The 27,202-nt window shown below is 37.9% G+C and overlaps 2 protein-coding genes across 35 annotated transcripts in view; one reads left to right on the top strand and one right to left on the bottom strand.

The window, feature by feature from the left end:
* CEP57 (centrosomal protein 57) overlaps positions 1 to 9,924 on the bottom strand; it is a 46,656-nt gene extending 36,732 nt beyond the window's left edge. Inside the window, exon 1 of one of the 4 annotated variants that reach the window (XM_077867576.1) lies at positions 9,401 to 9,924. In XM_077867576.1, the coding sequence (XP_077723702.1) occupies positions 9,401 to 9,445 (45 nt within the window). In that variant the 5' untranslated portion in view covers positions 9,446 to 9,924. Of the gene's footprint in view, positions 1 to 8,547; positions 8,745 to 9,400 lie in introns of those variants that run through there. The other 3 variants (XM_077867574.1, XM_077867573.1, XM_077867572.1) reach the window with 3 other exon arrangements.
* Positions 8,560 to 27,202, top strand: part of FAM76B (family with sequence similarity 76 member B) — a 177,132-nt gene continuing 158,489 nt past the window's right edge. For 11 of the 31 annotated variants that reach the window (XM_077867555.1, XM_077867553.1, XM_077867563.1 and 8 more), the window contains exons 1-10: positions 9,241 to 10,729; positions 11,135 to 11,260; positions 11,564 to 11,628; positions 12,674 to 12,728; positions 13,549 to 13,704; positions 15,703 to 15,902; positions 19,569 to 19,616; positions 19,812 to 19,892; positions 20,551 to 20,686; positions 23,374 to 23,475. In XM_077867555.1, the coding sequence (XP_077723681.1) occupies positions 10,643 to 10,729; positions 11,135 to 11,260; positions 11,564 to 11,628; positions 12,674 to 12,728; positions 13,549 to 13,704; positions 15,703 to 15,902; positions 19,569 to 19,616; positions 19,812 to 19,892; positions 20,551 to 20,686; positions 23,374 to 23,475 (1,056 nt within the window). In that variant the 5' untranslated portion in view covers positions 9,241 to 10,642. Of the gene's footprint in view, positions 9,180 to 9,235; positions 10,730 to 11,134; positions 11,261 to 11,563; positions 11,629 to 12,673; positions 12,729 to 13,548; positions 13,705 to 15,702; positions 15,903 to 19,568; positions 19,617 to 19,811; positions 19,893 to 20,372; positions 20,431 to 20,550; positions 20,691 to 23,373; positions 23,476 to 27,202 lie in introns of those variants that run through there. The other 20 variants (XM_077867542.1, XM_077867541.1, XM_077867544.1 and 17 more) reach the window with 15 other exon arrangements.

Here is a 27,202-nt window from a genome sequence, read left to right as displayed (position 1 = left end):
ATACTTAGGTTTAAGCAATAAAAGTTACTTTTATCACAAATGTGGTGGGTCAGTGTCCTCATTTGCTATCAGCAGCTCAAAGCACAGAAAATACATAAATAAAAAGCAAAGGAAGATAAAATAAAGTGGCCTTGTAAAAATTATTTATTTTGAAATGAAATCAAGCCAAGAAACACAAAACTGGCAACTCTTAATTATTTATACACACACAAATGTACCTAATACAGATATTAAAGGATAAAATGTGGTATATACACACAATACTATTTAGCCTTAAAAAGGAGAGAAATCCCATTACATGCTACATAATGGATAAATCTTGAGGGCACTGTGATTCGTGAAATAAGCCAGTCAAAAAAAGACAAATACTTTATGATTCTTGTTACATAAGGTAGTCAAATTCATAGAAACAGAAAGTACAATGGTGGTTACCAGGGCAGGGGAGGTTGCAAAGCAGAGTTGTTCAATGGAGAGTTCCACGAGATGAAAAAGTCTGGAGATGTTTCACAACGGTATGATTATACCTAACATTACTGAACTGTACCCTTAAAAATGGTTAAGATGATAAAGGTAAACACGTAAGAATAATAATATAGCAAGAAATAAACAGTATGTGTTCTTAACAGCCAGGTCTTTCCAAGTGAGAAAAACAACTGGGGATAAGTTATAAACTTCAGGGATGAGAAAAGTAATATTTTTAACACTTAGAACCACAGAAACAATCTAGAGGGAGAATCTCCAGCAGACTCAGCGCTGAGTGCACAGCCTGACATGGGGCTCCATCTCAACACCTGAGATGATGACCCGAGCTGAAATCAATAGTTGGGAGCTCAACTATTGATTGAACCAACCAAGGTGCCTCCTTACCACGATTTTATGGCCCCACATATCTAACCTCAGGCTGTGATTTCATTCCCTCTCCTCTTTCTCCATTCCATCGGCCCCCTCATTGTTTCCCAGTGATAATGACCAATATTTGGATTTTGAAAATGCACAGTACACTCCACTTTCTTTTGCTAGGTTGATGTGCCTAGAAAGCTAGCTCCCTTTTCTCATGCCACTCAGTCATCTGCTCAAGTCTTGGCAGCAAGGCTCTCCTTGACTAGTACCTAAAGTAGCATCTTTCTGTCGCCTTTATTCTTGTGTAAAAATGCTTATCCCTACTTGATATATTTAGTATCCCTATGGTCTGTGGAATTAAAAAAAAAAAAAAAAAAAGGTAGTTCTTGGTCCTTGGTTTCTGACACAGAGATTCAAAAACCCTGGGAATTTCTTAAGTGATAGGCATCTTTGTTATGCTAATAATGGGACACCCCCACCCTCCTCATCTTCAGGATGAGAGCTGGTAGCCAGAAAAACCAACCAAGCGCTCAGTTAGAAATTTCAGTCCCACATCCTGACCTCAGGAGAAGGGAGGGGCTGGAGACTGAGTTCAATTACTAATGGCCAATGATTGAATAAATCATAAGTACATCATGAACCCTTCATAAAATCTCTTGAAAAATGAGGTTTCAAGAGCATCCTGAGTGCTTATGGAAGCTCCTTTACATTTTGCCCTAAATGTCCCTTCCATCTGGCTATTTCTGAATTGTATCCTTTATAAAAGAGCTGTAACTATAAGCATAGCTCACCTTCCTGAGTTTTGTGAGTTAATCCAGCAAATTAATAAAGGGTGAGGAGGAAGGGTCATGGGAACTCCTTAATTTGTAGTTGAGTGGGCAGAAGTACAAAAGCCTATTACCTTCAGGAAAACCTGGGACTTGAAGTGGAGACTGAAGTAGGGGCAGTCACGTGGGACCTAGCCCCTTAGCTTGTGGGGCCTACACTATCTCCAGCTAGGTAGGGGCAGAACTGAATTGACTGTAGGACACCCAGCTTGCACAGGAGAACCTATGTTGGAGAAACATAGTCATTCCCCCTAAAGTCACAATAAAAACACTCGATGGGACGCCCGGGTGGCTCAGTTGGTTAAGATCTGCCTTCAGCTCAGGTCAGGATCCCAGGGCCCTGGGAGGGAGCCCCTCCCCTGGGCTCCTGTTCAGTGGAGTGTCTGTTTTTCCCTCTCCTGCAGGTCCTTCTGCTTGTGCTCCCCCTTTCTGTTAAATAAACAAAATCTTAAAAAAAAAAAACAAAAAACCTCGATAAAGATGTTTAATAAATCTGTTGAATGAATTATGTAATTCCTCTGCAAAACAAGAAACCTGCGCATTGTTTTAAAACTGAATTATCCCCCCCAAAAAAAACTGAATTATCCCAAATTATCCTAAATTATAAAATAATTACAAACATTTATTTATAAAATATAAATTGCAAAATATAATTTCCTTTATAACAAACAACAAAAAAGAGCACAAATACCATAAAAAGACTGTGCAGAAAGGGTTAACATAGCAGACATGAGACTGCTATCCTTAGAAATGTCTGCCTACAAGGCTGGTTCTTGGCTAGTATCTAGGAACTTGAATTTTGGGAAGGTTCCAACTATTATCACCATGATGGTCAGCTGTTCTCAGGATCAGCCCCAGGCCCGATGATTTGCTAGGACTGACAAGTCTCAGCATCTACTTATACTCATGGCTCAGAATTATTACAGCAAAAGATTACAAACCAAAATCAGTGAAAGGAAAAGACCCATGGTCATGAAGTCTGTAAGATACTAGGCACAAGCTTTCAAAATTCCTCTCTGGGTGCTTACAGGATGTGCTTACCTCCTCCAGCAACCAATAGTGACAACTTTTATGTTTTCTACTAAGGAAGCTCCTTAGACTCCGTCAAGGTTTTTGTTGGGGGCTGGTTACATGCCTGCTCCCAGAAAGTAAGCAAGTGTTCAGCATAAAGCACACTGTACAGCTTAGGCAGTGAGGTACTCATCATTTAGGTTTAGGTTTTATATCAGAGTATGAAATTGTTCACCCATTAAATTCACAGTTGCCTACCAAGATCTAACTCTGCCAATAGGACTTTTCTAAAGATATCAGCCATCTGAGATGATAGAAAAGATCAATTAAGTGAATTCTTGCTTTCAGTGCTACATGCCCTTCAATCGTGGGTACCTGAGAACTACTGAAGAGCAAAGGATCTTTCAAGCAGGATGTTTAGGCTCCCCCCTTATACATGCAATATATATATATATATATATATATATATATATATATATATATATATATATATATATATATAAGCAAAATAAAAATAATCCATAAATCTCAAACTTGCATGGTACTTTACTATTTACATTTCCGTTATCTGAATTGATCTTCACAATTTACATATCCATTATCTGAGTTGATCTTCACAACAATCCTAACAGTTAAGAAAGTATCTCCACTTTAGAGTTCAGAAAAATATATTTGGGATTTTCAGAACACTGAAAATAGAATCTTTATATTTGTCAACACATTTTTTTTCCAAGCACAATCATATTCTCCCTTAGTTATTATAGAACCCTGTGAAGGAAGCATAGCAAATATTATTGTCCCCATTTTGTAGGTGAAAAAATCAGCTAAGAAACAAGCCATTTGCTTAAGGTCTCAAAACTACTAAGGAGCCTGAGACTAACTCCTACTAATCAGTATGCTTTCCAAGACCCCAAGCATTCAATAAATATTTTCCAACTATAAAATGATATGATTCTAAGAAAACTTTCAGGATTAAAGGCAAAATGTTTAACCTGACCACTTTTTTCTCTGGTAACTTTAATTCCTACTTAGGAACACTTAGGATTCAAATATTTATTGACATCTCTGTGTATGGCAATGTATTAAGTAGGAAGGATGATTTTTAAAAAAGTGTATCATTTGCCTTCTTTACAAATGAAATTGCAACATGGCTGACAGAAATCAGGTACATAAAAACTTAAATACAATTTAGCAAACCATACTCAACTATATAAAAAGACAAAACAGTATGATCAAAATGAATTTATTCCAGGAATGTTTAAGACCGAGTGAACATTAGTACATTTATTTCACTTTAATGTGAAAATCCATGATTATCAACAAATAAAAGTAATCAATAAAATTCAATAATCAGTCATTATTAAAGAACTATTTTCTTGTAAGAAAATTTACAAAAAACCCTAACATATTTAATGGCACAAAATTTAAAACATTCCTTCTCAATTCAGGAACAAGGCAAAGATATCTGCAAGACATCTTCTGGACAATGTTGTGCTGCATTTTGTAGCCAGCATATTAAGGTAATAAAAGGAAGTAATAGATGTTAAGATTGAAAACAAAGTATCAAAATTTCACAGGTAATGATCATCTAAATAGAATCCCCAATTATTAGAATTAGAGCTTAGGACAAGTTGCTGAGGAAAATTACTATGAAAGAATGTATAATTCTGTGTAACACCTAGAAAACGTCATTTATGAAAGTACTTAAAAAATAAACTAAAAATAAATTTAATAAATGATTTACAGACCTGAAATTATAAAATTTTACTGAAAAATGCTAAAGTTAAAAAAAACTGGAGTAACAAGACATGTTCAGATAAAAGACTCATCTTAAAGGCACTGGTTATTCCCAAATTGAACTACAAATTCAATTCAGTTTTGAATGAAACTGCAATAGCAGATTTTATAATTTCTTCTGAAGAACAACAAAAGATCAAGAATAGCTCACATTTTTCTTAGAGGAACAAGGAAGACAAGCACTCTCTCAGAAATATAAAAATGAGAACCATTAAGATAATAACTATAAACACAGAGAGACACAAATACGACAATGGAACAAAGAGCCCAGTAAAACAAACATACGCATATAGAAATATACTGATAGCTATAGAGCAAACCATGGACACTGATAGCAAACCACTGGGGAAAGATAAATTTAAAAAGCAATGTTGGAGCAATTGTGTATTTAAGCAGAAAGACTAAACTGGATCCCTACACCTCACAGTACACAAATTAAGCATATTACTTAAAAAGCCCCAACTTTAAAATTTGTAGAAAAAAATACATAAAAATGTCATTAATTGTCCTGGCTACAATAATTTTTCTTTTTTTAAAAGATTTTATTTTTTTTATTCACAAGACACACAGAGAGAGAGAGAGAAGCAGAGACAGAGACAGAGGGAGAAGCAGGCTCTATGCAGGGAGCCCGATGTGGGGACACCGGGATCACGCCCTGAGCAGAAAGCAGACACTCAACCGCTGAACCGTCCAGGCATCCCTATAAGAATTTCTTAATCAAAAAGTACTAAACATATAAAGGAAAGACTAATAAATTTTACCACATCAACATTAGGAACTCCCACATCAAAAGATACCTTAGAAAAATAAATGAAAGACAAGCCAAAGAATCGTTAGAATATGGCTAACAAGCAAGGATTACCATCCAGAAAGAATACAAAAGGAATGACTAGAAATCAATAGAAAAAGATAAACCAACAGCCGACAGGCAAAAGACACAACAGGATTTCATAGAAGAAAAAAACATGAAAAACCAGTAAACTCATGAAAAAACTAAAGGTGCATCTTCTCCATTGATCAGGGAAGCAAAAGTGAGAACAAGAAGAGGACAGCATTTCACACTCCCTGCTTGGCAAAAATTCAAAAGTGAGACAATACCCTCTGTTCAAGAAGATATGGATTAAAGGCAACAGTTGGTGGGACTATATTGGTACAACTGCTTTGGAAAACAATTCAGCATTATCAAATAAAGCCAAAGATGCACCCTCTAAGACCCTGCAATTTCAATCAGGTTTCTTTGCTGAACTATCTTTCTCTCTCCTGCTTTTTAAAAAAATGATTATGTTCTCAGTCACTAACACAGTCCACAACCCACCGCTGAGTTGTAACCCCCAGCCTAATTTGCAGTTTGAAAACCACTGCTGCCCCTCTCATTTTGTGTTTGGGGACCCCTTTAACACTCTTAAAAATTACTTACGACCCCAAAGAGCTTTTGTTCATGTGGGCTATATCTAAATGTTACGATATGTACTAATTTAAAAACAAGACACCCATGATGTTACCATAAGTAAATTTTTGAATGAAAAATAATCAACCAAAAAATTTAATGAAGAGTGACTTTTAAACATTTTACAAATCTCTTTTTAATTCTTAACTTAAAAGAAGGCTGCTGGATTCTTATATTTGCTTCTGCATCACTCTGCTGGATATGCTATTTTGGTTGACATACCTGGATATGCTATTTTGGTTGACATACAAGAAAATTTGGTCTCACACAAAGTGGCTGGAAGGTACATTAGGAAGGTAATGGTAGACCCCCTTGAGAGGGTCTCAGGAACCACCAAAAGTCACCAGATCATGCTTTGAAAAACTGCTCTCTAAAGAAATTTTTGCACTTGGGGAACACAGGGATGATCGCAAGAGAATTGCTTCTGAATGGCTGGCAAACTAGTGAATAACAAACTGACTGCCATTTACTACTTGTATAATCTTGATTTAACCTCTCTGCCGCATTTTGCTCACTCAAAAATGGAAATACTAATGAGTTAATATGCGAAAAGCATTTAAAACCATGACTGCTAGGTAATACTATATATTTTATAATCTTAAAAGTATGGTGGTAATTATATATAGAGAGAAAAGCAGGCAGATGCAAAAAGGAGCATAAAGGCATTCATTTTATTATTCTCAAAAATAAATCTTTTATATATTTAGCATTAAAAAAATCTATGATATACTCATAAACCTTTTAAGAGAAAAAATATGGAACACCATTAGTTACAGGGCCTGGCTCAAAAGCCACAGAGACCAGTTAGGAGATTAGCTTGTTAAATCCAAAGAGATGAAAGAGTTCTATGGTTACTGGAAATATAAAAAACGACTAATAGGAAAAATACTCTTCTATTATCACACTTTGCTGCCTGTACCTCTTTTTAATATCAGTACGCCCAGTTATAGTTGCTTTCCTGAGGTGGTCACTAGCTCAAGGATACATAGCAATTACTCAGTACATGTTACCTGCTATCGTTACTCTTCTTGCTACCACAGCAGAAATACTGAAAACAATTTGAATGTATCACCTGCCTCCATCTTGCTCACATTTGAGGTTTACATAGAAGTTGTTTTCTTAAGGATGCTATTTGTGAATTTGCCTGTTAAAAAACCTTGCCTACTAAAAAGCATATCTATTTACTACAGCTAGCTCCAAGCTGGGTTTATGAGTGTTGAATACATATTATTTCTTTTTTTCACATGAAGTGTTTATACAACCCTAAAATCTGAATATGAGTAGCCTCTGAATTTATGCTATAATTTTAAAAGGTATTTTTGTGTTCTTTTATCTTATAATCAACTGTTCATTAAGCCAAAATGCTTTTTACATTTTGTTGGAAACACCAGCCTTATTTCTGACAGGACAGTTAAGGTGTCTAAGCAGGGCTGTTTCTTATACACTAATAATAAAGTACATTCAGTCATTTGTTTTGAAACAGTGACTTCCAAATGAGACATTTTGATGTAGCAAGTCAAATTAAGAAGGTTGTTACACTTTAGATTTCCAAAAGGTACTTGAAAAGTGTATTCCTGGGGAAGCCAAGGTGGCTCAGTGGTTTAGCGCCACCTTTGGCCCAGGGCGTTATCCTGGAGTCCCGGGATCGGGATCGAGACCCACGTAGGGCTCCCTGCATGGAGCCTGCTTCTCCCTCTGCCTGTGTCTCTACCTTTCTCTCTATATCTCTCATGAATAAATAAAATCTTAAAAAAAAAAAAGTGTACTCCTGATATTTAGAATCCAATAAATAAAAGCATATATATATGCTTTCCTATTAAACACTATGAAATTTATGCCCAGGCACCTTAAGAACTAAGGGGTTGACAGCACATCCCAGTACCGCAGCTCAGCTACACAGACTCAAGAGAGTACATACAGCTCAATTAACAGTTATAGGAGTATTTCTTACTCAGTCTCCAAGTGCTAAGTTTTGAAAGCAGTGAAAAGCCTTCTTCTCACAATTAAATTTAATCACAACTCTTATATAATCCCATCCATCTACTTAGGGACACTTCCTCCTAATAGTTCCTCTTTTTACATTCCCTTTCACTGACCTAATTCCTGAAAGAACTCTAAGTGCTTCATTCATTCTTAATCTTCCCTGACTGCTCTGCAAATTCGGTACTCCCCTTCCGCAGAAACGGAGTTGCTTTTGGCCTTATTATCATAAACCTTAAGTCACAAAAGCTGCAACTGAGGAAAACTGAGGTAACTTTGCTCTCAACGCTCCCTAAACTTCTCCCCCTTAAGCGTCTATGACATAACTCTCATCCTGATAGTTTCCTGTTTTCGTCCGTATCCCTCTTTTCCCCCCAATTTTTACCTACCTCCACAATTCAATTCATCTAACCCAACTCTCCCGCCCCACGACCTCTGTACGCTCCACATTACTTAGTTTCCCGGAAGCTCCCATTGTCCTGGCACCTAACTGAAGTGCCCGCGGGTGCCTTTTCCTCCTTTCCAGTTCTCTGGACTAGCACCGACTGACGATTCCTTCCCCACTCCGCTAGCGAGCTCCATCTTCCCTACTAGGAAACTGTTTCCAGCCAACCCAAGCACCGACCACTCACGCTTAGGTTATACCTGCATGGCAGCATCTATCAAACTGAGCTGTGTCACAGTCTAATGCACATGCAGTTTCTCTTCTGTGTCTGCTCCTTCGGCGCGGGGATTCCAACCCATTCACCTGGGTGACCTTACAGCCCCAAGCACTCCGCTGCAGCTAAGGGAAGACACAATGGCTCTCGCCTGAGCTGCCTCCCATTTTCTGCCTATTCCCGGCGCGGCGGATTCTCAAATTCGAAGCACCGGCAATCCGGTTCGACAGATAATAGGGAGGCAGAACACTACTTAGGATCAGCTCCCCCGCGGCCCCTCTGCAACAGCGCCAGCGCGTACGCGGTGCCGGCCAAGTAACAGCGCAGGTGGAAGCGCGCGCTCCGGGTGACCCGCAGGCACAGTCACGGGAATACGCGGGGGGAGGCGCTGCAGGCAACGGAATCGGCACAGGCCGCAACTAGCAAGCGGTGGAGACCGACGACTGTTCAACAGCCGCCGACGAAGCCGCGTCGTGAGCTACCTGGTCTCGGCGAGTTTCCAGGAGGTGCCGTTCCCCCCACGTGACCAAAGCCGCAAGGTTTCCGCCAGGCCCGGCGGGAGGAGCCTTCCCAGAGAGTCCTGGCAAAGTTTGGCCACCTGGGCAGCCAGAACGGAAGGTGAGGGGAGCAAGGGACGGAACCGACCAGGCCTGCCTCGGCGGGGGGAGGGTGCAGCCCCGGCCGAGGGGCGGCGGGCGTCAGGGGAGCACGGCGCCCCGTCAGGCACCCCCGGCCGTGCCCCGGACGCGGTGAGACCCCGGGCCCAGAGCGCGCTGAAAGGTGAGGAAAAGCAAGGAGGCGCCAAAACCGAGCCTACTCGAACGTCAGCCGCTTCTTACCGAGAACTGAGACCCTGAAGTCGCAGACACCGATGCTGCCGCCATCTTCCTGCCAGCCCAGAGGGCCTCCGCGGCCCCAAGGGGGTCTGAGTTTTCGAGCTCTTCCTTAAGATTCGAGAGCCGCCCGCCAGGGGCGACCCTAAGCCAACCCCTGATGGAAGGGGCTGGGGTGTTGCTGCGGGGCCTGGAAACCCCTGCACACACCCCCACTGGGCCGCCCACGCTCAGGGGCTGCACGCGGAAAAGGCAACACGCCCTAACGGACGTCTGGAGCAGCCAATCAAAAAAGCGGACGGCTTCCGGTAGCAGCAGAGAGTCCGCCTCTTCCGTCGCCGACGTCACAAGGTAGCGCTTCGCTGAGTCTACGGCGGCGCTCACGCCGCCGGCTCCCGGGCGGCCCCGAGGGAACTCCGCAAGAGGGGCGGGCCGGGCCGAGGAGGTGACGGGCGCCACGGACCGTTGAATAGAATGACTGAAACAATAAAAGCGAGTGTGAAGTCCAAACACGCCATCGGCCCCCTGGGACTAAATGCCGGCGGGCGTGAGCTCGACCCGGAGACGCCTCTCTAGGTGAAGTACTTAGCTTCTGACCAGTAACAAGTAGTGTCGCAAGGGGCCTTAGTGGTTCGGCCCAACAGCAGTAAGTCAAGGGGGAAGCAGCGTGGGCACGGAGCAAGCCTTGGCGAACACGCGCCCGGCTGGAGCGGGGCGACCGCAGCACAGCCGGGACTGGCCGCTAGCTCCAGGCGCCCCTGGGCCGGTGGGCGGGGCGGGTTTGAAGCGGCCTTGGCGCGCTGAGAGCTCCCGGCCCCCATTGGCCAGCAGCTTCCTCCCTTTGTGGGCGCTTCCAGCGTCGCCGCGGTCAGGGGGTGGGAGGGGCGACCGAGTGACGCAGCAGCCCTCCCAGCCAATCAGAGCCGGGGAAGGAAGGCCGAGAAGGAAGCGGATCCACCGCCGCGCAGCTACCCCGCACCGAGCTATCCTCTTGGTCTCCCTCCGCCGCTCCAGGCGCCGAAGCGGGAGCGGCTGGGACGGCGTCCCTGAGAGGGCCGGGGGCGGAAGTGGAGGCGGAGGGAGACGGTGTAGACCGCAGGGCCCTGGGCTCTCGTGGTGCGGCTCTGGTGGGCGCGAGGCAGGGGAGGGGGAGGAGGAGGAGCTCGCGGCCCGGGCGGCGGCGGCGGCCGAGTTCCCCGTAGGGCCCCGCCTCGGTGCGGGCGGCGGTGGAGGAGGAGACTGAGCAGGATGGCGGCCTCGGCCCTGTACGCCTGCACCAAGTGCACCCAGCGCTATCCCTTCGAGGAGCTCTCCCAGGGCCAGCAGCTCTGCAAGGTCCGTGGGCGCGGGGCGGCGGGCGGGCGGGCGGGCGGGGTCCCCTCGGCCAGCCCGAGGGAGCGCGGTGGCCGCGGCACTGCAGCCCGGCTCCCGTCGCCGGCGCCCTGAGGGCTTGGAGCTCTTTCTGGCCTCCTCTCCCGGGACCCTTTATCTGGGGACGTGGGCATCGGATGGGAAAGGCCCCTGAGAGGAAGACAGAATTCTGCCCTCTTCCAGGCGGCCCAGGAGGGGGCCGGGCCCTACCGACACTCAGGGGTCTCCGGGTGGGGCTGAATGAGGCGGCAGCCACCTGTCTATGCCGCAGAGACCCTGGGGTGGAGATGTTTTCATCTCGGTTTTCTGCCTGGACTGTCCTCTCCTTCCACCGGGAGGCAGGGGACGGTTTTTGCACTTTCTTGCTAGGAACCTGAAGCCGCAAAGCTGATGGCATCCTCCTTCCCTGTCCAGGAAAGCGAAGCGACTGGTTTGGGGACAGAATGCTCTATGATTTGGAGCTCCTCCCATCCCATTAAAGCCGGGATGCTGTCTGTGAGCAACGGTGCAAAATATTAAGTAGTTTCACATTTAACCAACCCTTGAAATCGGCCCTGACAGCTTTTTTAATTTATTTGTAGCTTACCCCCCACATCAAATAAAGACAAAGACACCTATGTCTTCCTTAAGGAAATGTGCTGTAATTGGCCACTTACATGATAAATCGTTCAATTGTGTACGTTGGGGGACAGGTATTATTGATGTCTTAGAAATTTGGCTAGATTGTATGATAATTTTCTACCAGAAAAGTGAAATTTGGGACTTTGAGATAGATGCTAATACATTGTCTTATTACAGGAATGTCGGATTGCGCATCCTATTGTAAAATGTACTTACTGCAGATCAGAATTTCAACAAGAAAGGTTTGTATACTAAATAGTTTTTGATTGTTAAAGACACAGATGTCTGTGAGGAGTACTTGGGGGTCGTAATCCCCTATTTGTGTTAAAGTATCCTTAAAAATGGTTTTAAGTGGTATACCTCTTCTATGTGGTGGGAAAGGCCGCGTTGACAAAAAATTAATGGCTGTTTTATAGCTACACTTCAGTTTACACATGGGGAAATGGAGAACAAATTGTTGCATGGAAAATGTACACTTTTGCTGATTAAAAATGCAAATGTAAAGTTACTATTAAGCTGTTAAAAGTGACAAAACAAAGGTCTGTAATGTTACCAACTATCTTCCAGAGATGAACTCTAGTGACTTGTTACCAGTGGAAGAACAGCACATGCTTTTTAACAGGATTTTCCTGTTAAAAGATCAGCCCACATATAAGAGAGTAGCCTAAGAAGAACAACAAATAATTTTTTTTATAAGTAGATACTGGCATCATAATAGTGGAGAAGGTTAGGTAGGCATTGAGATGTAATGTTTATATAAACAGTGGCAAATGTGAAGATTTTGGAACTAGATAGGAAACATCAGGATTTTTTTTTGGGGGGGGGGTTCTTTACTAAGAGATACACAATAAAAATGTATAAAAACATTTATCTAGGGACGCCTGGGTGGCTCAGCGGTTCAGTGTCTGACTTCAGCCCAGGCATGATCCTGAAGACCCGGGATCGGGATTGAGTCCCATGTCGGGCTCCCTGTATGGAGCCTGCTTCTCCCTCTGCCTCTGCCTGTGTCTCTGCCTCTCTCTGCCTCTCATGAATAAATAAAATCTTTAAAAACAAAACAAAACAAAACAAAAACATTTATCTAGAGTTAGTGAAAAAGGAGAAAATTTGTATAATACACATCCCTAAAAAGATGCTGGGTCTATGTTAGAGAAAGTTTTAGGAACTACTAAAGCAAATAGTTAAAGTAAATAGTTAATAGTTAAATATCTGCATTAGTTCAACAGTGTGCTAATTACCTCAAAAAGCTATGTAAATTTGATCATTTATATTCAATTTCCTTTTCAGCAAAACTAATACAATTTGTAAGAAGTGTGCTCAAAATGTGAAGCAGTTTGGCACGGTAAGTATGTCTTGCATTTTTATTTCATGTTATTGTTACTAGTCATTGTTTTTCACAAAATGAACCTTGTAAAAGTATGTATTGATGTGTCCTTAAATATTCGGTATGTTAAAATATTCCATGAAAGAAATTTTCTGTAGTTAATCTGATTGGACGATGATAATGTTTAAAAACAGTCCTATTATGCATGTTTTGTGTTTATTGAATTTCAGTGTGAAATGTATGATTTTATTCTTTAAAGACTCAAATATAACAAACTCCTGGTTTGGAGAACCCACTTGTCTATAAAGTTTGCATAATCATACTTTCTCCCTCTTCAGAACCTCCAGCAGTTTTTATATAGCAGTATAATTCAGGTATTCATTCATAGAAGTCATGACATTATTTCATATCAATTTTTTTATATGTATAAGATAGTCATTGGTATAGTATAGTCATGATTAGTCAAAGTGCTGGCCTTAAGGTTCTGTAAAATCCTGAATTGTCTTTTGAGTATCAAAGAAAAGCAAAGTACGTTTGTTAGTTTAGATTGACTATGCTTCTGCCAGTTCTTAAGTTTAAAGCTTATGTGTAATGTATGGTCTTTTTATCTGTACCTGTATATGATGAAAAGTTGTTAAATGTTTTTTTAATCTATGGAACAGTAATAAAAGTAACTAGGATATTAAATTAGTTCATGCTCCTAAATATTGGATGCATGAAACTTTTCTATTAATATGTACCTTTATCTTCATTCTTTGGGACCTTTATGTATATATTTTATGCAGCAAATTTTTAATATTTTTAAATGTCTCACTTAAAATGTATATCTGCTTTTCAGCCTAAGCCTTGTCAGTACTGTAACATAATTGCAGCATTTATTGGTACAAAGTGTCAGCGTTGTACAAATTCAGAAAAAAAATATGGACCACCTCAGACCTGTGAACAGTGCAAACAGCAGTGTGCTTTTGATCGAAAGGAGGAAGGAAGAAGAAAGGTATTTATATTATGATATCTTCTGGAAATTAAAACACATGAGTTGGGAGTTAGTTTAATGAATACACTGCTGATAGGTGATACATCCTTTGGATCCCTGAAAACAGGTAATTAGATAGAAGTGCAGGAACAGTGTATTTTCTCCTTGTTTGCATCATACATAGATTTGTGTTGATCAGTTGAGATGACTATTTTAAAAAAGTATTCCATGCTAGCTATTCTGTACTGTTTGGTTATCCAACATTTTGTTCAGGAGAATTACTAATTGCTTTTAAATCCCGTCAGCTACTTACCCTTTTGCTGGGTACTTGAAGTTGCTGGTGTGAAAAAAATACCTGATGGCACATTAACATGTATAATTCAAAGCCTTGTGCCTTTTGGTTTGGGACTCATGCTCATGTTTTGAACCATTGTTTGTTTTTTTTCTATCTACAGTGACTTAAAAAGTATGTATGTGCCTGTGGCATTCCTCTGCTGATCAGCAGCATTCACACAGTCGTCCTGTTGGTTGTCAGTTTCAGTTGATTTGGAGGATGATTGTCTCTTTGAGAAGTTCCCCCGGGTTCTTCCACAGCAGTATATGTACCCTAGTTGCGAGGCATGTTTCTCCAGCGCATCTTGTGTGAACAAGATGTAGGAGAAAGAAACCTAATTTTATTTTTATAGGGTTTTGTCTTAATTTTGGAAAGAAGTCTCTTTTCCCTTGACACATGTACAGTTGATCCTCATTATTCATGGTAGATAAGTTCTATCAAGTTGCTGCAAACACTGAATTAGCGAATATTGAACTATTCCTCTAAGGGGGCAGGATAGATGAGATTCTTGCCTCTGGTCACAACATGGTAATCATTTGATCAGTACTTAATCTCGTTTTGTTCATGTTATATTTTAATGTAAAAAGCTTTCTTTTTTTTTTTAAGATTTTATTTATTTATTCATGAGAGACACAGAGGGAGAGAGAGGCAGAGACACAGGCAGAGGAAGAAGCAGGCTCCATACAGGGAGCCTGACATGGGACTCGATCCTGGGTCTCCAGGATCACACCCTGGGCCGAAGGCAGGCGCTAAACCGCTGAGCCACCCAGGGATCCCCCTATATCTTAATGTAAATTGTTATTCGATTACATTCAGATCATGGCAAAACAGCACTGCATACCTGAAAGGAACTTATTCAAGATAGGTATTTTCTAACATAAGGTATGTCACAGCTTTCTTGCCCTAGAGAACACTATACATCACTTCAGCACTACACTTGGGGACCATTAGAAGCAGCGGAATCACCAGTAGAAAGCATAGATGGAGAAAACATGGCACTAAATAGACCGTGAAAAGCACACTTGTTTATGGCACAAGAGCTGAAAGAAGAAGGCCACAGAGTGTCACCTTGTTAATCTTCTACAAGAAACATTTGCTGTCTGGCTACAGAAATTTTTTGCTGCTATGTGTGTTTGTGAATGATCATGAAAGCACTGCAAATTTATTTGGGGTTACAGATAAATTTTAGCAAATAGGTGATGAATTTGCAAATGGGAAGCCTGCGAATAAGGAGAATCAAATGTATATGTCATTCAAGTTCTCCTCGTTTTTATAAACTAACATTTTCACTGTAGTGGGAGCTACTTTGTCATTTTAGTGATTACACGGTGATTTAAAAATTCAGGCCAGTGCTTAGGTAAGATTCTTGGAAGTATGTCAATTTATGCTTTAAAGCTCTCGAAATTAAAAAATGCCTCAAAACTGATGGAAGTCCTTACATTATCCTCACCAATTTTACAATATATACCAAATGAGCATTTTCCCAAGTTTCAGAAAAGTCTAATTTTATTTCCATTTTGTAACAATCTGTGTGTGTGTGTGTGTGTGTGTTTGAGAGAGAGAGAGAGAGCGCGCACGCATGTGCATGGGTGAGAGTGCATGCACTAGAAGTTGAACAGTTTATCTTTCACTTACACTCAGTCTCTAGGTGCATTTAATCTAATGCAGATATTTTCTTTAAAAAGGTTGATGGAAAGTTATTATGCTGGCTCTGTACTTTATCATACAAGAGAGTTTTACAGAAGACAAAAGAACAAAGGAAGAGCCTGGGATCTTCACATTCAAACTCATCTTCTTCATCTCTTACCGAGAAAGACCAGCATCATTCAAAACATCATCACCATCATCATCACCATCACCATCGTCACAGCAGTAGCCATCACAAGTAAGTACTTTGAAATCAGGTTTTCTAAAAATCTCCTGGTATTTTATTTTTTTTTTTCTCCTGGTATTTTAATGCCATATATTGGTGTTTAACTTTTTGCAAATACTACTTTTGTGCAGATCTAGTTTCCATTGTATATGGTAAGCTTCTTGAGTATTTAGGGTCTTTTCCCTACTTTATTCAAGATACAGGCACACCTTGTTTTATCACATTTTGCTTTATTGTGCTTCACAGATACTGCAGTTTTTACAAATAGAGGGGTTGTAGTAACCCTACATTGAGCAAGTGTATGGGCACCATTTTCCAACAGCATTTACTCACTTCACATTTCTGCATCATGTTTTGGTAATTGTCAAAATATTTCAAATATTTTTCCTTATTTGTCATGGTGATCTGTGATCAGTGCTTCATGACTTACTGAAAGTTCGGATGGTGGCATTAGCATTTTTTAGCAACAATTTTTTAATTTACTTTTTTAAGGTATCTAATTGTTTGGCACACTTAGTAGACTATAGTATGGTATAAACATAATTTAGGTGCACTGGGAAACAAATTTTGACTTGCTTTATTGCAATATTATTTTTATTGGGTGGTTTAGAATCCAACCCACAGTATCTTTGAGGTAAGCATGTATAAAATTATACACGTGGAGTGTGTTTAGCTGTTTACTATAAAAATAGGACATGTAGGGAATTACATGTGATCATATGTAATTCCATAACGCATATGTTAATTCCCATATATTTTATATGATCATATAAAGTCAAAATACAAGTACACCAGAGTTAATTAATACTTCATTGGCCTGTGTTATGAAAGGCTTCAATATTCTTTCTTTGTTTAAATGATTGTTAGGGTTTTACTATAAAAGTTATATTTTCAATTATAAATACAAATTACGGTTATATGGAATTCTATTCACCAGTTACCACTAATTTGTTTTACTTAAACCAGTGACTAGAATATATACATTCAATGTTTTTATAGAACAGATTCCGAGACTATCATTTGTGATCATGATAGAAACATTCTAAATCTTGAAGTTTCCAAAAGTATGAAAAATAATTTTTTTTAAAGAATTTATTTATTCATGAGAGACATGGAGAGAGAGAGGCAGAGGGAGAAGCAGACTCCATGCAGGGAGCCCCATGTGGGACTCGATCCCAGTACTCCAGGATCATGCCTGAGCCGAAGGCAGACACTCAACCACTGGCATCCTGAAAAATAGTATTTTAAACAGGCAATACTTTGTTGTTGTTGTTTTTTTAAACACATAGGCAGAAATTCTATTCAAATATAAACAACTGCTTGATTTTTAAAGTGCCTTAGGAGAAAAGAGTTATATAGTGGTAATATGTGTGTAGCATAAAGTTGCTTGAACTGTGGTTTTAGTCTTCATGGAAAAACCAAGAATATTAAAGCACAAACTAAACACAAAATGGACAAAATAGGGGCATGTTAACCAGTTTTCAGAAGAATTTCTTTTTTCCCAAATTTCTGTATGAAGACTTCTAGGTAGATAAAACATAATTTCATTTACCAAAAATCAATGCCTACCACATTTAAGAACACATTTTTAGAATATAGTACTAATTATAACAAGATTTGATTCTAATTGTAGGCAAGCACATATTATGAAGTTTTATTGAGGTACTGATGTTTGCTTAAGCAATTTTTCCACTTGCCTTACCCCGTTGTTGTGCTTTCTGGATGTCAGAGTGGTCATATAGTGACTTCTCTAGCTCTTCTGAAGAAATCTTGTGCTTCTATCAGAATATCCCAAGGAACAAAGGAACATAAATCTTTCTTGTTTTTGCTTCTTTAAGAAAAACTATGGAAAAAAAAAGAAAAACTATGATAAAGTAACTATCATAATGGCATCCATTGGACCTACTCTTCTTAAAACTCAGTTGAATTACCCTTTCCCTGTTCTTACTAGATAAATTTTTCTTAGCATGTGATAAGACACACTCAATATATGTATAAAGATAAGATTCTGTGACCGTAACTTAATCTTTAGAAAGAATAACAGGTATCAAAACAAAAGGAATAAGGATAAAATTAGCCTTTAATTTTTTTTTTCCTTTTTATTGCTGAAGAAATAGAAATACTGTTTTGTATTTGATGGATGTAGACCATTTAATGAGTAGGCAATCAGTTGGTGAGGTTCTATCCTAAGTTGAGATACAATTATGAGGAGCATACCTATTGTGATAAACAGTGATGCTTGGGGATAGAAGAGGGCAAAAACAAGTCAATCTGGATTCAGGAATGGCCATCTCAGAAAGCAAAGATGAATTCCAAGTGTTTTTGTTAAGTATTTTAATACGTTGTTTCTCAATTTGAGATCCTGATACTGCTGTTAATTCATGTGTGATAATATGGTTTACTAATGCTTATGATGAAAATTGTAAAAGAAAGGGCAACTGAGTTCCTCCGTGTAGGGTTGGCATTTATTTATTTTTTAAATTTTTAAAATTTTTTTTAAGGGTTGGCATTTATTGCCACAAATAATAACTCAGGTTTATAGAATTACAGCATTTTCCCCCAAGTTGGTATTTATTTATAGCTGATTTTAACATGGTCTGATTTTTTTTTTTTTTTTTACTTTTGCTTGAAAAACTTATCCAGCTACAATAGTAAATTTTATATGCATAAATATACACACATATTTTTACTTTGTATATACTAGTAATGTAGAAAGTGCTTTTATGTACATAAACTCATTTAAGTCTGATATCCCTTACAAGGTATAAATTATACCCATTTTACAGCTGAGGGAACTAAGCCTCAGGAATTTTGGGTAACTGGCAGAAGGTCACACAGCCTAGGTCTTTTAACATCTTATATTGTATAAGTGTGTGATGTCTGGTACATAGGAGATGCTCTATACATGTTGAATCAATAAACTAGGGATTAATACAGGATTGACTGATATGCAACCATAAGAAAACTGGTAAGATTGATAGTAAATTAAAAAGTTGTTATTGGCATTATGGCATAATGGAAGAGAATTAGTAATATGACTTTATTTAATTATAAGCAAAGTAGAATCATTTCTTACTATGGAATTTCCCAGTATTTTCAGCATGTCTATTCCACAGTACTGACTAAAACATCCAGAGACTTTGGAGATGGTTCTTAGGAAAGAAACAAATTAAATATTTCATGATTCAGTGTGACACACTATTATGAACAACTTGAATTATTCCAAAGGAGAAATCTGTGCATAGGGTTATTAGGAAGGTGTTAACTTTAAAGATAAAACATTTTCTGTCTGAAATAGTAACGGCAGCCTAAGTGTGATGACTGTCATACTTTATGATTATAGAATCTTATCATAGTTGAGTTTTGTGCTTATATACCCCAATTCTTAGTATGATATTAAACTGACTTTTGGAAAATGATCTGAATAAAAGGAGAATTTAATCCCCATCACTGTACTTTTGTTAAAGAACTTAAGATGCCTAGCAGTTACTTGAATCTATCTCAATAGAATATGACTTATTCAGTATATATTAGTTTAGTTCAAAAACTTAATTGAATATGCTTCCTCTGAACAAAAGATTTTTAACATACATAATTTGAGTCCATTAGGAAGAATGCTGTTAAATGTAGAGGTATTAAATAAATGTTGTTGTTAGATGTCATTTGTGTATTTTTCAGAATCAGCAATCTGAGTCCAGAACAAGAGCAGGGACTATGGAAACAGAGGTAAATATGTCAATATATTTTCTGAAGTATTTTGAAACATGTATTTTTTTTAATGTGACTTCCCTTTAACTTTGTTATTTATGCTTTTAAAAAATCAGTGATATTCGGTAATATTTTAGGGGGAAAAGAATAACTTATCACTTGAGGCTTCTGCCCTTTTTTACTCTAATTATTCTTATTAATGTTTGGTTTCAGCCATAAATCCTCTGCAGCAATTCAGAATGAAACTCCAAAGAAAAAGCCCAAATTGGAATCTAAGCCATCTAATGGAGATAGGTAAAAATGAATTCCTTTAGCGCTACGAAAATTCAAGTTAGCTAAACAGTTACAGTTGATTGACAGTTATTACTAGGTAAAAGAATAGAAACGTATTTTCTGCATTGACTTTTTTGAGTCACCAAGAAGAGTAACCATAATTAGTTTAAAATTTTAACTTAATTTTGGCAATAAGCAAGTGGCACTGAACTGTTGTTCTATTTGGGGAATACATTGGGTTTTGAAAAGAAAACAAATCTGAATAGAACATTCTCTTGATCTTAATTATTCTTCAGTGAAACACAAATCTAAAAATCTAAGTGTGATGTTTTAAATTGACCTGCTTGGAAAATGTATTTAAATTTAAAGTATTATGAGCGTGAGTTTGTTTTAGTTCATTAGCCAAAAGTTTGCTGATGTTACTGTACAAATTGGCTGCCTATTGCTTTACACTAGAAGTATTGACCCCCTAAAAGCTAATACTGAATTATATTTCTGCAGGTGTATGTAATGTGTGCCATTAGTAAGGTAATTTGCCAGTTGCATCCATTTCTGTCAGGTACATATTTTTTTGCATTAGCCTTAAGGATGTTTGTGGAATTGTCTAATTTATGCAATTTGAACACCTGCTAATTTTCCTTCTACTTCATTTAACTCTGTTTTACTTTTTTCTTTTTAGTAGCTCTATAAATCAGTCAGCAGATAGTGGGGGAACAGACAATTTTGTCCTTATAAGTCAACTGAAAGAAGAAGTGATGTCACTTAAACGTCTCTTACAGCAGAGAGACCAGACCATTTTAGAAAAAGATAAAAAGGTAAGAACATGGTTCGCTGAAGCCTGGTAAGATTTACATCTTGAGTTTTGCTTGAAAATTCCAAGTTTTATTAGACTTTAATAATTTGGTAATGTTTCTTGTGCATGATTATTACAAGACACATTACAAAAGCCAAATTGGAATGTAAGCTGTTAATGAAGATAGGTGAAAATGGCCTTTCAGAATCTTAGTTCTAAGAATTAACCGAGAGCTAATTGAAGTTGTAATAATGTCTGAACATTAGTTTTCAGTAAATCCATAGTTTAAAAATAAGCCTAATGCCTTAATTTGAAAATGACAGGTAAATGGAATATGTGAATTCTTATGATTTGAAAAAGTAATTGAATATATATAGTCTTTGACATACCAATTATTTATTTGGTAAAAAGTGGTGCTATGGGAATTTCCTGTGTGGTAGTCGGTGATTAGCAATAGGTGTCTAAGATCATTTTGTAGGAAATAAGTTTACTTCTGACTTGTCAGTTAGATGAAGAGTATCAAATATGTTGTCAATTTAGTGAAAAGTTTTTAGCACTTTGTTAACTTGAGCAGAATGCTTTCACATCTCTGGTCCTGTTTTTTAAAAATGGGAATATTAATACTATTTCAGGAGATGGTCGTTACGATTGAATGAAAATAGGAAGTACTACAGCTCCTGCCCTGTATAAGTGCTTGTAACTGCTATTACTGATGTTGGGTCATCTTTGACGATAGAACCAACTTTTGTACTTGTTTATAGTCTTAGACTTTTCTTTTTTGACTTATTTCAAATATACAGTAGGAAAACATTAAAAACATTCCTTTAAAATTATGAATAAGCCTTGATTATGAGTATGTGTATGAATTATTTCTATTTCTGAGTATCTGTAGTGGTAGTTGAATCTGAGCTTGGCATTTAATAACTTGTGTTAAATTTTCTCACATCTTGATGGTTAGTGGATTTAAATTTATTTTAATACATTTGTACCTTACGTTAAGCAAATTCAGTATATGAAATTTAGGATTGATGTAAGTTAAAAATAGGATAGTTATGAGTGTCTTATTTTTTATGGTTCCTTTTAACAGAATTTTTTGAATTAATGAGCTTTTATTGAAATTTGTTTTATGCATAAAATTTTAGGGACATTTCTATTGCACAAATATTTATCTATATTACTCTAAGTAATTCTAGGTAAAAGTTGAATAAAACAGTAATTTTGCTATAAAGCAACAATTCCAAAACTAAGTTAATAATGCATTGTGGAATTCGACTTTTTTAGATTTTTTTTTTTCCATACCTGACTCTTCTGTGTTAGTGCAGTTTGTTGAAAGTTTTCTGCTTTTGTTAGTGTTTTTTCAAAAAAAACAAAAAACAAAACAAAACTAGTAGGAACGGAAATAAGCCATGTTGTAAGGAAAATAATAATTCTAAGCTTAAAATAGCTATATATTTGCTATTTTCTCTTATAATGTAAATCTACAACAACCAAGATATTTTCTTAAGTTTATTTCACTTTATTCAATGACTTCTAGAACCAGCCATGTATCCTCAAGTGATCATGAAAATACAAAAATGGGTAAATTGGGCATAATCCTTATCTTCTAGAAATTCATAATCTGAAGGCAACACACAGTTGAGTGACAAGAATAATTATCTTAGCTGATCTGATGTGAACTGACATTTCAGAACAGGAATTCCTTTGTAATGTAGAAAACAGAGAGGGAATTCAGTTATTCTTTGAATTTGGCAAAAGCAAGGGCTTTTATTCAGACAATAAGAATATAATACATCATAACTTCCTTTCTCTTTTTGCTGTTACATATCTTTGAGTTTACTGGCTAGTAGGTAATTACAAAAAAGAACATTCAAATCTTTAACATTTGTACATAATGAAAAACCATTTAAAAATAACCAGAAGCTGCTTCTCCATGGTTCTAACAACATAATGATATAATATGAACTTACCTTTTAGTTTGAAGTCCTAAGGATTTTGTATTTTTATGTATGTCATTGATATTTAAGAAGAACATGTAGCTTCCTTAAACCACTGATTTTTTTTTTCTTACATTTGTCTATGTGAAAATTTTAAAGTAACTCCCTTTTCTTTCTCATTCCGTGTTAGTTGAGCTTCTGTGCTTTTTTGTTTTATCTCAAGTCTTGGGTGGTATTGGATACATAATTCTGGACATAAATTTTAAAGTAAAAGCAATATAGCTCATGGTTGATAAAACCACTCCTGTTTGTACTTGCCCAGTGTGAAATTTTCTTCTTTTGTCTTTGAAAGATTATTTTAACCTGAAATTACTATTAACATTTCTTTGTTTATATATGATGTGAAATATGTTGTAATTGACACAGTTTTTCCTGGTATTAGCCATTAAGCTTTCCTGTTGGTATACCAGTTGCCAAACTCCGTGTCTATTAAAGCCATCTGTAAATTGAAAAAAAAAAAAAAAAAGGCATCTTCTCAAAAGTTTTACTGGTAGTTCAGTATTATCTTACCATTACAATATACTGTAGTAAAATAACTTTCATTTCACAAAACAAATTCTAAATTATAAATTTCAGGAAACTGCTAACATCTTCCACTTCTATAATGAACTGTGAATTTATAATGAAGAATGTTTAAAATGATGTGTTTGTACATTATTATATTTTTTACATGTGCACATATATGTATTTATATGCTTGTTTGTCTGTCTCTCAGTTAACTGAACTAAAGGCGGACTTTCAGTACCAAGAGTCAAATTTGAGAACAAAAATGAACAGTATGGAAAAAGCGCACAAAGAAACTGTGGAACAACTTCAGGTAAATGACATTATTTATATGAACTGTTAGGCAAGGAGGGCTAACCTACTTAATTGTTAATAATAATATTTTAGACTAGTATTAGTATCCCTATCTTATGTGTATTTGGTGCAGTTTTAGCTTCAATTTTGACTTTTTTTTTTTTTTAGATTTTTTTATTTGAGAGAGCGAAGAGGGTCAGCAAAGAGCACGAGCAGTAGAGAGAGAATCAGATCCCCACTGAGTGGGGAACCTGATGTGGGGCTTGATCTTAGGACCCCAGGATCATGGCCTGAGCCAAAGGCAGATAAATGACTGAGCCTCCCAGGGGCCCCTGATTTTGACTTTTTAACTCCTGCTTCCACTAAGAATTATTGCTTGAAATCACTCAGTAAGGTGATTCAGGATATTAATTCTGAAAACTTTTCCTAAACTTAATATGGGGTTTTCTGAGGATCCCAATGGAGTACGTTCATTGTGTGAAAAACAAAAAAATTAGATCGGATTCATGAAACTACGGTGGAAATAAGGTCTTCAGTACACTGTGCAATCATTCTTCCTGTTTCCTCCCAGATAATGGGAAGGAGGTGGGTGTACAAAACCAGTTCCCAGGGACCTCAAGTGGAGGAAATTTATGCTACGTGCAGTGATGAAAGGCAAAAGAGTGCACTTTAACTGTCGAACTGTGATTTTCAGGGTGCCAAAGAGGATTCTGCTGTGTGCTGCAGCAGGGAGCCTCTAGTGACCTAGGCCAAGGCCAGCCTCCAGGAGTACTGCAAAGTATACTCAGGAGGATTTCAATATACAGAGCAACTGAATGGTGAAGCCAACAATCACCATAGTGTCAAAGAGGGTGGTATCTGATGTCCAGCATGCAGAGATAGAGAGCATCCAGCAGGGATACATGTTATTTCCTTATTTATTTAAGGCTTTTCTCACCTTGATTTCAGAAATCTAGAAATCAGACCACACTAAATTAATTACATGTTCTTTTGATTTATACATTCTGATGTCTGAAGAATTAATCTTTGGGTAACAGGGTTTTAAATTTCAATAGTTTGAAGTCTTAAAATCCTACAGGATGCATGCCAGCACATAGACTTTAGACTTGATGGGAGAGTGCAGCTTGGGAAGGAAGCGAATAATACTGCCCTGCATTTTTTTTTTTTTTTTTATCATTACAACACTAGGGTACATATGCTGTTTCTACCTTTTGGGTTGTATTCCTCATACTTCTTTGAAGGTAGCTTAAATTGAATGAAATCGTAAAATGTACCTAGGAACCTGCTAAAATCTGAATTACAGCCGTATTCTTAACATTGATCTTAACATTTGTTTTGAAGACAAACCTTGTAGAACCTGGCACATAGTAGGCACTCAATTTGTTGAATGAGTATTGATTTATGGAAGTGTCCATATGCCTTCTTTCCTGAGAAATTGTCCATATAATTGGGGTTCTTATACATTATCATCCACCAGTATGTGTTTGTTTTATGATTTTCTTATTTTTCTCATTGAGTTATTAATGTTGAAGGATTACTTGGCAGCATAATTTTCTGCATGATGATCTCTGATTTAAAGTGGTATAACCAAAACTCTGGAGTAAATCCAGAATTGAGTAACAGAAAAACTGTGAGCAATACTTAAATTTATGATAAAACTTAGTATGACTCACTGTCCAAAAGAGCAATTTGTTGTTTTACTTTGTTATTGTAAACAAAGGGGACCTCCTCTTTGACATCTTAGCCTGATCGGTATCTTAAGCCTAACTCTTCCTGGTCAGTAGCTGAACTTTGATGTGATAGAACAGCAACTAATATTTATATAGCAGCATAGTATCTGTAACATGATACCACATAGGCTGTGTTATTTGCTTTTTCCAGTAACTGAGTTTCCATTTTACAGATGAAATGGTGGTCACAATCAGAACTGACATAGAAACCTACATCTTGTGACTGAGATTAAACTTTACTTCTCTTGTGTTCCCGCCCCTTAGGTCACTCAGGTTTCTGTTCCTTGTTATCAGATCACTTCCCTCTGTCTTTTTTGTTAATTGCCAGAGTTATTCTGCTGGTTGTGTACCCTCTCTTAACTGTAGTCCCTTCAGCAACCATGTACTAGAAGGGTTTTCTGTCCAGTTGGGAAACAGTTAACTATTTTTCTTTTTGTGATCACAACCCTGTAGCAGGGTTGTCTAAAGTAAGAATTCCAAATAAAAAAAAATATTTTTATTTAGGAACTATGTTAATAAAGGGGAAAAGGGGACTAAGATTTGAGTGCCTGCTATGTATCAACCTCTGTGTTAGGCTAAGTGTTTTATATATTTGATTAGTTCTTTTAGCTCTTTTTGAGGTGGTGGTGAAGTTCTGTTTTATCCGTGAGAAAATAGATTCCAGGTTTACATAGCAAGATCTGTGTTACTCCAGATATCCTTTCTTTTAGGCCACTGTTTCTAAACATTTTTAGCTTAACTTGTTAAGAGTTTTAAGTTATTTGATCTTTGCAGGATGCATAATACAGAAGTAACGTTAGGATAAAAATTTTGAACATGTACATAATTTTTACATTAAAATATATTTTTAGTGTACCTAAATTAGAATAAGACAGATTTGGACTTACCTCCATTTAACAACTGATACGTTTATTTCAACCTATGGGCTTTTTTTGTTACATAATTTATCAGCAAATAAATTTATTAGTGCTGCATTTAGGAGATTGAGTATATAAATACAAATTGAAATAGCTGCTAAAAAATTAAAAGGGAAAACTGCTTTCAACACCTAATGTTTGATTTCTTGTGTTTCATACTTAAATTATGAAAATTACGAACTCTTGGATTTTTGTCTTTGTTTCCTATTGATGACTGAGAAAAGATAATTTGGATATTAACTTTTTAATGATTTGGCATGTCCATATAAAAGGTTTTGGATAAATATACCTTATATATCTGATGGTGATCTCTTTGAGGCACATTTGTGAACATACTGCTTTTTTTATGGCCTTCATTAATCTGTATTTTAAGATTTCTGGTTTTGGGGCAGCCCGAGTGGCTCAGCAGTTTAGCGCTGTCTTCAACCCAGGGTGTGATCCTGGAGACCTGGGGATCAAGTCCCACGTCAGGCTCCCAGCATGGGGCCTGCTTTCTCCCTCTGCCTGTGTCTCTGCCTCTCCCTCTCTGTCTTTCTCTCTCTGTGTGTCTCTCATGAATATATAAATAAAATCTTTAAAAAAAAAAAGATTTCTGGTTTTGGCAAGAGAGTCTATGTAGTTAGAAATTAAATAACATGTAGTTGACAATAAAAAGAAAACAATTTAAAACTATTACACTGACTAGGATTGGTCAGCTGAGTAATAAACCAGTTGATCTTAAGTGTACTCACTTGACTTACCACTAAGTAAGTTAGTGCCAGGCATTAACCAGGCATTCTCATATTTGTCTTCTGAGTTTCTCAAACTTTAATTTTAAAGGGAAAATGAAAATCTTTTTAAGTTCTTTACAATTTTATAGATTTAAAATTGGAATTGAATTTGAAATATAAACTTTTTTTTTTTTCCTTAAAGAGGACTGGGGGTGGAAGGACAGAGGAGGGAGAGGGAGAGAGCCTTAAGCAGGTCCCATGTCCAGCACAGAGCCTGACGCAGGGCTTGATCTTACAACCCTGAGATCACAACTTGAGCTGAAGAGTCAGATGCTTAACCAACTGAGCCCTGTAAGCACCCCTGAGATTGAAACTTGTCACCTTACTTA

This window comes from Canis aureus, chromosome 23 (genome assembly GCF_053574225.1).
Source record: "Canis aureus isolate CA01 chromosome 23, VMU_Caureus_v.1.0, whole genome shotgun sequence".
NCBI classification, from domain to species: domain Eukaryota; kingdom Metazoa; phylum Chordata; class Mammalia; order Carnivora; family Canidae; genus Canis; species Canis aureus.
The sequence above is the reverse complement of the archived record's forward strand: the minus strand, read 5'-3'. Positions and strand labels throughout refer to the sequence as shown.